Genomic DNA, 12,457 nt, shown 5'->3' with positions numbered 1-12,457 from the left:
GTTAGTTTGTTTGCCAAATTATCATGGAACTTGCTCTGAACATTTGACCTTGTGATATCTAAGTCAAATAAAAAAATTGGTTCTTGTCCATTTAACAATATAGTTGCTTTATTAGGGACACTTTTGGTTATATGATAATAGTGAAACCTTGCTAACACTCTAAAATTACATTTAAAGTCCAATCTTCATGCAACTTACTCAGAACATTTGATCTATTGATATCTCATCCGAGTTCGACAATGTTTCCTGTCTGTTGAAAAAGGGGGATGTGCAGTTTTCCTTATATAACTGTAAAATCTTGAAATTTGGTCAAAAAAATTGTCTTAATGATATCTTAGTCAAGTTCAAAAATAGTTCTGGCCTGTTGAAAAATATACTTTAAAATTAGAATATAAACAGATGGCAACTAGGAGAAATGCAGTGACCAATAACCATAACTCTATCTACCTTAGTTTTTGAATTATCTCCCTTTATTTAATTTCAAAGTAAATTTGTGTCTGGAGCATTACTCTAAATCTACTGAAGGGATTTACTTGAAACTTGAAATATAAACAGATGACAAGTAGGAGAAGTGCAGTGACTAAGAACCATAACTCTATCTACCTTAGTTTTTAAATTATCTCCCTTTATTTAATTTCAAAGTTAATTTTTGTCCAGAGAAGAACTCTAAATCTACTGAAGGGATTTACTTGAAACTAGACATATAAATAGATGGCAACTAGGAGAAGTGCAGTGAACATGAACCATAACTCTTTCGGCCGTAGTTTTTGAATTATCTCCCTTTATTATGCTCCCCCCAAAAAAATTGGGGGGAGAATATAGTCGCCGCTGCGTCTGCCGGTCAGTCAGCAACTAATGACCGGAATTCAATGAAACTTTATGGGAAGCTTCACTATCGAGAGGAGATGTGCATATTATCAGCGGGTTCTGGTCGGATGATTTTTCACAGAGTTATGGCACTTTGAAATTTTCCATTATCTGTACATATAGTGCAATTCTTGTCCGGGCTATTTCTCAGCAACTAATGACCGGAATTCAATGAAACTTTATGGGAAGCTTCACTACCAAGAGGAGATGTGCATATTATCAGCGGGTTCTGGTTGGATGATATTTCACAGAGTTATGGCCCTTTGAAATTTTCCATTAACTGTACATATAGTGCAATTCTTGTCTGGGCTTTTTCTCAGCAACTAATGACCGGAATTCAATGAAACTTTATGGGAAGCTTCACTACCAAGAGGAGATGTGCATATAATCAGCGGGTTCTGGTCGGATGATTTTTCACAGTTATGGCCCTTTGAAATTTTATATAAAAAAATTATTGTCCCCCCCAACTACTGTGCCCTCAAGACATTTCCCTTTACCTTAATATATAGTGCAATATTGTGACAAAAAGAACCTTTGGGAAGCATCACCCGTCTCCGAAGGTTTCTTGTTTATTATGCCTCCCTTAGAAGAAGAGGGGGTATATTGTTTTGCACATGTCGGTAGGTCGGTCCGTCCGTCCACCAGATGGTTTCCGGATGATAACTCAAGAACGCTTAGGCCTAGGATCATGAAACTTCATAGGTACATTCCTCATGACTGGCAGATGACCCCTATTGATTTTGAGGTCACTGGGTCAAAGGTCAAGGTCACAGTGACTCAAAATAGTAAAATGGTTTCCGGATGATAACTCAATAATGCTTAGGCCTAGGATCATGAAACTTCATAGGTAAATTGATCATGACTCGCAGATGACCCCTATTGATTTTCAGGTCACTAGGTCAAAGGTCAAGGTCACAGTGACTCGAAATAGTAAAATGGTTTCCGGATGATAACTCAAGAATGCTTACGCCTAGGATCATGAAACTTCATAGGTACATTGATCATGACTGACAGATGACCCCTATTGATTTTCAGGTCACTAGGTCAAAGGTCAAGGTCACAGTGACTCGAAACAGTAAAATGGTTTCCGGATGATAACTCAAGAATGCTTATGCCTAGGATCATGAAACTTCATAGGTACATTGATCATGACTGGCAGGTGACCCCTATTGATTTTCATGTCACTAGGTCAAAGGTCAAGGTCACAGTGACTCGAAACAGTAAAATGGTTTCGGGATGATAACTCAAGAATGCTTACGCCTAGGATCATGAAACTTCATAGGTACATTGATCATGACTGGCAGAGGACCCCTATTGATTTTCAGGTCACTTGGTCAAAGGTCAAGGTCACAGTGACTCGAAACAGTAAAATGGTTTCTGGATTATAACTCAAGAATAATTAGGCCTAGGATCATGAAACTGTATAGGTACATTGATCATGACTGGCAGATGACCCCTGTAGATTTTCAGGTCACTAGGTAAAAGGTCAAGGTCACAGTGACAAATAACGTATTCACACAATGGCTGCCACTACAACTGACAGTCCATATGGGGGGCATGCATGTTTTACAAACAGCCCTTGTTTTATTTTATGTATTTTTATGCCCCCGGTAGGGTGGCATATAGCAGTTGAACTGTCCGTCAGTCCGTCTGTCAGTCTGTGCGGTCCGTCCGAAAACTTTAACATTGGCCATAACTTTTGTAATATTGAAGATAGCAACTTGATATTTGGCATGCATGTGTATCTCATGACCTGCCAAATTTTTTTTTTTTTTATAAATCAAAGCGGCTCAGAAGGGGGCATTGTGTTTCTGACAAACACATCGTGGTAAAAGGTAAAGGTCATCCATTAAGGTCTAAGGTCGAAAATACAAATCCAAGGGAAGTAATAAGCTTTAAAGGGAGAAAATTATTTAATATTGAAGATAGCAACTTGATATATGGCATGCATATGTATCAAATGGAGCTGCACATTTTGAGTGGTGAAAGATGAAGGTCAATGTCATCTTTCAAGGTCAAATTTCAAATATATGGCATCTGTCCGTCCGTCCGAAAACTTAAACATTGGCCATCACTTTTTCAAAAATGAAGATAGCAACTTGATATTTGGCATGCATTTGTATCTCCTGGAGCTGCACATTTTGAAAGGGAAAGGTCAAGGTCATCCTTCAAGGTCAAATGTCAAATATATGGCATCTGTCCGTCCATCCGAAAACTTTAGCATTGGCCATAACTTTTTTATGCCCCCAAAGGGTGGCATATAGCTTTGGAACTGTCCGTCAGTCCGTCTGTCTGTCTGTTCGTCAGTCAGTCTGTTCGTCCATCAGTCCGTCCGTCCGTCCGTCCTTCTGAAAAAATTAACATTGCCCATAACTTTTGCACTATGGAAGATAGCAGCTTGATATTTGGCATGCACAGTGTATCTCATGGAGCTGCACAATTTGAGTGGTGAAAGGTCAAAGTCAAATGTCAAATTTTGCAATATTTAAGATAGCAACTTGATAGTTGGCATGCATGTGTATCTCATGGAGCTGCACATTTTGAGTGGTGAAAGGTCAAGGTCATCCTTCAAGGTCAAAGGTCAAAATTTGCAATATTGCAACTCGATATTTGGCATTCATGCATTTCTCATGGAGCTGCACATTTTGAGTGGTGAAAGGTCAAGGTCATCCTTCAAGGTCAAAGGTCAAATTTTGCAATATTGAAGATAGCATCTCGATATTTGGCATGCATGCGACTAATGGAGCTGCACATTTTCAGTGGTTAAAAGGTCAAGGTCATCCTTCAAGGTCAAGGTCAATTTTTGCAATATTGAAGATAGCAACTCGATATTTGGCATGCATGCGTATCTCATTGAGCTGCACATTTTGAGTGGTGAAAGGTTAAGGTCATCCTTCAAGGTCAAGGACACATGTCAATTTTTGCAATATTGAAGATAGCAACTCCATATTTGGCATGCATGCGTATCTCATTGAGCTGCACATTTTGAGTGGTGAAAGGTCAAGGTCATATTTCAAGGTCAAAGGTCATATATATGGCTTCAAAGCGGCGCAGTAGGGGGCATTGTGTTTCTCGAACACAGCTCTTGTTTAATTATATTTTATTTATTTATAATTTAAAATTATATTTAATTTAATTTCAAGTAAATATTTTAGCTTTTCAATTTTTAATATCACCCTTTATCTAATTGTACAATAATATTTTAATTTGAAAACTGAAGTATTCACTGTAAAATGAATAGATGAGTTTAAGGACAAATACAGTGATCAAGAACAGTAACTGTTTATAGTCTTCTGTTTTAATTACCTCCCTTTCTTTCATTTTAATATATTTTATTTTCTACAGCATAACTCCAACACAATATAACTAATTAATCCTTGAAATATATATAGATTACAAAGGTGCCATGTTTTACAAATATTATTTTACTCTCTAAAACAAATGTTGTCATACAAGCAAACACATTTTGGCAGGGATTTGGCACTACTGTGACAAGCTCTTGTTATTCTGGTCTTAAGCTTCTGATAATAGTTTCGTTCTGTATGGTCTCAGGTGAGCGAGCGCCGTAGGGCCCATGGCCCTCTTGTCTTGCTTTTTATGCTTTTTTTTTTAAACTTGCTGTTTGGTTCCCAGCTAATTTTCTGGGAACAACTCCCCCGTTTGAAACCATTTCACTTTGTTTGTGCTTGAAAGTTTTACCATATCAGGAATGTTCAAAGGTTCCTTTTAAGTACACTTATTTGGACTAGGAAAGTTAACCTGTATATGATTGGTCTTTGTGCACAAGAGCCACACCACTACCTTGAATGTCATTCTTTGTCATACTTAAAGATCATTAGTCAGAATACAGCACTGTTTTGATGTCAGAGAGGTATGTTGGAGTATCAATCTCAGGCAGTGATAACTATAGTTATAATAATGTACATGTATTCATTTAAACTAATTTTATCTCACCCGAATTAAAAACTTTATTTGAAATTATATTTATATCTTTAGTGTATCATTAATACCAGTTACTCTAGTTAAAATTATATTCAGACATTAGTGTAACAAATTAAATATACTAGTCTTGTATGTTAATAATTATACAAATGTTTTCAAATGCTTTAAAATTCTGACCTTCAAATTAAAGACAATTGTTCATACCATACTTTATTATATATGCAAATACTTGTAATTATTAAGTTTTGACATAATGAATCTTTCAAAGGTTATCACATATTCTTTTTTTGCCATTAAGATAGAAACAGTGTAAAATATATTTGAGCCTTCCTCTGGAAAAAATGGGCTTAATGGATGCGCATAAAGTGTTGTCCCAGATTAGCCTGTGCAGTCCACATAGGCTAATCAGGGACGACACTTTCCGACTAAACTTGATTTTCAGTAAGGACGGACTTCCTTGAAACAAACTAAAAATACCATAAAAGCGTAAAGTGTCGTTCCAGAGTAGCCTGTGCAGTCTGCACAGGCTAAATGGGATGACACTATGCATATGCTTTAAGCCCTGTTTTCTCAGAAAGCGGCTCATTTAAATATTGAAAAGGTTGAAAATGAAGCTTTTCATACTTGAATCAATGGAGAAAGGTCATATAATTTAATTTGATTCTCTAAGCTACAACAAACATGTAAAAATGATTATCAGTGAGAGGCAATTCTTCATGAATACCTATTCTTTTCTGAAGACCTATTCCTTTAAGCTAAGGATTTATTTTGTTTCCTCCTGGACATCTAGGTAGGAAATGCATAGGATTAAAAAATAACATTTTGATGGTTCATGTTTACTGAAAAAGGCTGTTATACAGGGCCCACGTTTTGCTCTTTTTACCACTGAATATCGGCGGCTTCCCCCATCAAATAAGTATACTTTTTTCCACTATTTCAGCTAAAAATTCCCCCCCTCCAAAAAAAAAATAATTTTTTTTTAAACTTTTATACCTATGTCGCCAGCTGGTATCGTGCTACTAATCTTTGATTAAATGTATATTTATGTAAATCACATTAAAATATAGCAATTCTAGGTGTTGAATGGTTGGGGAAAAGATCTTCTTAAATTCCCCTTTTCCCCCAAAACGACGCGAAATTCCCCCCTCTAAGGGCCCCGGCCCCAATCCCCCAAAGTGTAGCAAGGGCCCTGTTATAATATAAATGTACAATAACACTTGTATGTCTGTAATATTTTAGTTTTCAGATTGTTTTTCTGTTTTCAGCCACCACGGAATATGAACCCATCAGTGTACAGTACCAACGGAAAGGGAATCTGTAGAAATAAGGAAGAGGGTCAACTACTATTTTCAGACTATAGGAATGAACTACTAATTTCAGAGTATAAAGTGACTTCCGTATAGTACAGTGATTTTCATTGGTGGCTTTGTACATTTGAACCTAGTGCCTATCAATCATTCTGATTAGTCATTATGACTTTTTCAATTACATTGTATTGTCATTGCTGAGGTGATGACATCTGACATGCAACGTGTACATAACATCTCAGTCATTGTATGAATTAATGCTTGTGTTTATTGAGCAATTGTGTTGTAAATTGGGTAATTGGTTTTATGAAAATGTATTAGTAGTAACAAATTTGTGTTAAGAATTAATGTTTAACATGTCACATGTTCCTGTGTATCTTACATTAAGTCAAGTTATTTGTGCAAAAATAATCAAATACAAAGATATAAACCTAGCATTTAGTAAACTGTTTACATGTTTATCTGTGTACAAGTTCTGCTTAAATCCCCCACCATTAGACTATGCTGCATATGAATGGCACCATGTGGTTCTTTCATAACCTGCGGCCAATGTAGCTTTAGACCAACCAGTACGTCCACTCAGTCTGATCAGGAGCAACCCTGTCTGCAAATGAGACTACGAAACCATGCATCACTGGATTCTAAATTGTTACTTAATTAATAGTTAAGTAATTAATAGAATTGTGTGATGTTAAGAATTGCAATTGTCATTATTTATATCAACATATGTGTGATAATCAAGATAACTTGTCCTATTTGCAATCATGTAATTATTAAAATGTTTTAGTTCATAATGTTTCTGTACATAGAATGATGATTCTTTTTAACTGCTGCTCTTAAATTGTAATCAGTAAATGACATATCATGTAAACATGGAAAGTTTTTTTTAACATCCATTATCTTTAAAGTTGGGTTTCTTATGTGCAAGGAAATCACATGGCCAGTGCTTCAAAATGTATATATGTAAAAGATATATTAGTAGTAAAACTTATGCAACCCTATCAAAGACTATTATTTCGCTACACATTTTATTCAAAATTCATGGGATTTTAAAGCGTTACTTTCCTCACAGATTGTTGAGCTAATTTATTGAGTTGGATTTCTTATCTACAAAAAAAAAATAAGGCATGTGCTAAATAATGTTTTGGAACTTGTAACATTTAATGCTATTGAAGAACTTTTTTAGCCTGACAACATAAATGGGATATGTACAGCATGTTTTGTATACTATTAAAGGGTCCATTGTTTTATTCTGCTTTTTATACCCAGTACTTTGTATATTCATAATAACCTACATAAAATTATTAATGAGATATTATGTTCATTGTTTTCATGTTATTTATAAATGCAGTCATGGTTACAACAAGACACACTGTGGATAATGAAGTAATGTTTTGAAAAAGGAAAAAATAAGAATGTATACCTACATGTTGGTGTTCATATATTTATACTCAAGGCAGTTGGCTACATCAAAGGCACACCAAACCCTGTATAATTTTAATACAAAGCTCTGGAGGGAAAACTTATTTAAATTTGATAAATTCATGGAATTTCTTACTATTTTTTTAAAATTAATTAATATTGCTTAGTTACTAAGTGTTATATACTTTAGTCAACAGGACTGGTATCACTGAATTCGCCGATACATTTTGGTCTGCACTGTTACACTTTCATAATAGTTGCATCATTTAAAGTTATTCTTATACAAATTTAACAATTGGAGATTTCCCTATGGAGCTTAAAGAATGGTATGTTTTCATCCTTCTGCAGCTTTAACCTGAGACAAAGTGCATGACTATCAAATTAGTGTACCGAATCAGATGTAGCTAAAAATAATAAGTGCATAATTCCTTCAGAGTATATTCCATTATTCTATTGCTACTCGAAGTAAAACAGTACTGACAAAGAAATCTCTAAATGGATTATTGGTGATAAATCATTGATTTGTTAATGCTCTCCTTCAGTATCTAGAACTATGATGTAATTTTATTTTTAATTTAGTGATATACATATAATTTTAATTAAGTTTCCTTTGTTAAAAAAGAACTTATATTTTTCTTTCATTGGAATGGTTATACCTAAAGAATCCTTTAGTGAAAATTAGTCTCATTTTGATAGTTTAAGTCATACAATTTACCAGTAAAAACTTGTAATTGATAAGTTCAATGAATTTGTATTTTCTATGTGTAAGGCTTTGATAACACTATAAATTATGCTAACCATGTTCTGTTGGTCATTTTTGTAAATTCAGGACTATTGTATATAGGCTTAGTCATTTCTTCATAACAGCAAGCATGGTTATGCTCTTAAGTCACAGCCATTATAGATTTTTACACATGTTTATTGTTAATGTATTATAATTTAATTTTATTTATTTATTGGTTACATTGTAGGGCCTTGTTTCTTTAAATATTTCCTTGTTTAAGAAAGTTTTCTGTGTATGTGTATTATTATTATGTTTGTTTTATCCATAGATTTTAAATAAAAATGGTGACATCACTAGTTTTAAACCTATGTCCAAACATAAGAAAGATGTTCTTATTTTTAATGCAGATTTTGATGAAAAAAGGCAGTTAACAAATCTTTATTGAAACTCAATGACTTTCATAAAAATGAAACAGAATCAATTGTATGACTGATCTGTGCACAGTTTCAATTGTATGACTGTTATGTGCACAGTTTCAATTGTATGACTGTTATGTGCAGTTTCAATTGTGCCAAATGTGATTCTTTTAATTTGATGTTTGTATGAAGCAGTATTCATCAACGGATTCTTAGACTTAAATAGTCTTAAAAATGTAATTTACCTACATGAAAGACAAGTGAAGTATAGCAGTGTACACTTTTATTGTGTAATTCTTTGCTAAGAACAATATTTTAAGCATTAACATAATTTTTTATGCAAACGTGCTGGTAATGTTATTGACTCTAAGAATATTCTCTATTACCGGTATTCAGTCTAAGAATTGTTTGGTTAATGCTGGTCATGGTCTCAGGAGTTAAAAAGTCGCTACAATAGCCATTGGGCTTATAAACCCTCTACCACTTAGATGTGTATTTTAATGCTTTTGTAGTCCCTGAGAAAGTTAAATTTAATGTAAGACCTTCCTTACTAGATTCAAGTTTTAAAGGCTTCATTTCCAACCCCTAGGTACTGATGAGAAGCAAACAGCATAAAACCTGGACAGACTGCAAGTTACTTCCAGGCTGTTTTGGTTTAATGCTGTTTGCACATAGCCATTTTCACTTTGCTTCTGAGTGGGAAAGGGTTAAAAGACAGACATTTATATTGACGTCTTTTGTATCCTTATATTTGAGCCTCTCTTATGTTTTAAGGCTTACTCAAACCCGACTTGCAGAAAACTTCAATTTCGCATTTAATTCATTTGATACCAGTATTAAACACTATTATGTCCAGAAATATTAAATGATGTATACATGTGTTTTCACCTTATGTAAGCTGAAAAATGCTGTTAGTATACACAGTTTTAAAGGTATGCATGCGTTATTTCCAGCTCTTAATAATGATACTATCACCCACACAAAGGGCATGCTATTTTTCCAGCCATCTCTGGTGCTCTAATGCATGCAGGCAATGTTCTTGTTTCTATAAATTACTTTCAGCTGTTAATTGGTCTAGCACCCGTTATGTCCATTTTAATATGTTCACTGATGGCAGGATCATTTTATGTTATAATCAATGTGACAGAATAAATTATTGAAAGAGTAATTGATTTTTGTTTTATTAATGTGCGCCAGACATTGTTCTGATGGTAGTTAATTGAAGTACAAAATTGTTCAAGGAATATAAAATAAACACTTTTCATTTACGGTCAATAAAAGATCAGACATTTTCTGTTCTCACATTCCACTGTTTTAAAAACACATTTTTAGAATTAGCTCAATTTCGGTGTTAGTTATCATAACCTAGGTAATACATTTACAGCAACATTTACATGAGCACTTTTAAGTCCACGAAGATCAGACATTTAGATGCATATCATGCAACAAATAGCATTCAAACTATTCATGGATGTTAATTTCTAGAGATAAATGTTACAAATCAGCATATATCTCCTATCTGTTCTGCATACATATGCAGTTTTCTTGATAAGCTCTAAGCAATTGCCATGACAGAGTTGTGTTATGCAAACATTAGGTTGTTGAAAAGAGATGGCTTCCAAAGGAAGTCAGATGTGTGGTATATATTATAGAAGCAGAGAAATCCAAGCTTGATGTCATGCCAAACCCATTATTTACAATTATCTTGCTCAATTAAATCAGAAGCTATCTCTGTGGAAATCACACCCCATTACAACCACAGCTTCACATTAGAGCTATGAGCCATGTCCTGGAAAAATGGGGTTTATTTCATGTACTATATAAAGTGTTATCACAGATTAGCCTACATGGTATGTGGATTGTTTTTATTGAATTGTTGTTTTACCCATTTATGCCTAGCGTCTAGGAAAAAGGCATTGGCAAACTGCGTAGACCCAGATGAGACGCCGAATCATGTTTCATTACATTGATAATGTATGTCAACTGAAACAAGAAATATCTTTAAAAAAGATATACGGCGTTGATTGTGGTTGGAGTTTATGAAAGGTAAAGAGTTCAATGATTGAGATCAAGGATAGCGAATGTCTTTTTCTGTGCAGATCTTAGCTGCATCACACGCAGTACCTGATGTTACGCAGAGTTTTTGCGGCTTATTTTACATTATTACATATTGCTGGTCATAAACCTATAGATACAAAACAGAAAACCAAAAAAATAATGGAAGTGAAATTAAAACATATGAGTCAACATGCGAAGTATCCGTACAAATTTATGCCCCCCTTCGAAGAATATATATAATATATATATTGCTTTGCACATGTCGGTCGGTCTGTCGGTCGGTCCGTCCACCAGGTGGTTTCCGGATGATAACTCAAGAACGCTTAGGCCTAGGATCATGAAACTTAATAGGTACATTGATCATGACTCGCAGATGACCCCTATTGATTTTGAGGTCACTAGGTCAAAGGTCAAGGTCACTGTGACCTGAAATAGTAAAATGGTTTCCGGATGATAATTCAAGAACTCTTATGCCTAGGATCATGAAACTTGATAGGTAGATTGATCATGACTCGCAGATGACCCCTATTGATTTTCAGGTCACTAGGTCAAAGGTCAAGGTCACGGTGACCCAAAATAGTAAAATGGTTTCCGGATGATAACTCAAGAAAGCTTAGGCCTATTTTTAATATTTATACGCGCGTTCTTCAAACAAACCTGTTTTAGTGGTTTGCCGGGCATTGCTATGTGATTCGATTATTAACAGTATCGAGAATCATTGCGCTCATGCTTAATACATTAGTCAATATGGTGGAATAATTATTGTTAAATTAATTGAAAATAATATTTATCATGGTATTGTTGAAAACACATTAAGAATCTATTATTGACATACCATAATTATATCGCTTGATATCTTCATTTCACATCTTTCTGGTCTGAAGAAAATTCCAGTTCACCTAGTTCAAGCTATAGCGTCTTTATTATATAACGATTATTTTACTGGCCACAAACTCCCGTCAGCACATAAGGTAGTCCTGAATATGCGGCGATGACCTGTATATAAACTCTGACATTCACACACACACACCGCGAACAGACGAAGGTGTAGAATCTACGCATTGTATTGATGTGAAGAGTTGAGTGTAAAACTGTTCTATCTATCATGCCTTTTCATAAGAGATAAAATTGTTTCATGCTGAACACGCAGTAAAACAGTGTTAGAAAGACGCGGCCATGTTTCCAATGTTCTGGTGGTATTCTCAAATCAGCCAATGGACTAAATGAAGTGTATTCATTCGTGGGTAGCCGCGGGCGTTTTATGAATGTAACCTAAAGGTCACCTAAGGTCAAAAGTGACGTTAAACAGCTACGCCGAAAAAAACATTCATGCATAACATTTTTATGCTGGATGAAAAAAAATGTACCTAAAATGTTCATGTTTACCGTTTACCGTAGGACCTGGTACTTTTTCATCACTAGCTGTCTCAAAATGTGTTTCAGGTCTGTTCAGTTATCATTCCAGGGTGGACAAAATGTTCCTTTTATGACTGATTTCTTATGTTTAAAATTTGTCCTTCACAGGGACCTTTTCATGTTTTGATAAATTGACAAAATTGAAAAAAAATGGTTTCAGATTTGCAAACTTTTTTTTAAATATGTTTTTTGCAAGAAAACAGTTAAACTAAACATTGACCATGCTCTAAAATATCCATTATATGCATCCTTGGACAATTTAAAGACATGAAAATTATAAAGCGTTACAAACAATGATTGTATAA

At 34.6% G+C, this 12,457-nt stretch overlaps 1 protein-coding gene across 11 annotated transcripts in view; it reads left to right on the top strand.

Moving 5' to 3' along the window:
* Positions 1-9,846, top strand: part of LOC127866429 (pro-neuregulin-1, membrane-bound isoform-like) — a 118,591-nt gene extending 108,745 nt beyond the window's left edge. For 8 of the 11 annotated variants that reach the window (XM_052406946.1, XM_052406945.1, XM_052406949.1 and 5 more), the window contains one exon: positions 6,075-9,846. In XM_052406946.1, the coding sequence (XP_052262906.1) occupies positions 6,075-6,212 (138 nt within the window). In that variant the 3' untranslated portion in view covers positions 6,213-9,846. The remainder of the gene's footprint in view (positions 1-6,074) is intronic. The other 3 variants (XR_008042999.1, XR_008043000.1, XM_052406950.1) reach the window with 2 other exon arrangements.
* The last annotated feature ends 2,611 nt before the right edge of the window (positions 9,847-12,457 follow it).

This window comes from Dreissena polymorpha, chromosome 2 (assembly GCF_020536995.1).
Source record: "Dreissena polymorpha isolate Duluth1 chromosome 2, UMN_Dpol_1.0, whole genome shotgun sequence".
Taxonomy (NCBI): domain Eukaryota; kingdom Metazoa; phylum Mollusca; class Bivalvia; order Myida; family Dreissenidae; genus Dreissena; species Dreissena polymorpha.
This window is presented reverse-complemented; position numbering and strand designations above follow the sequence as displayed.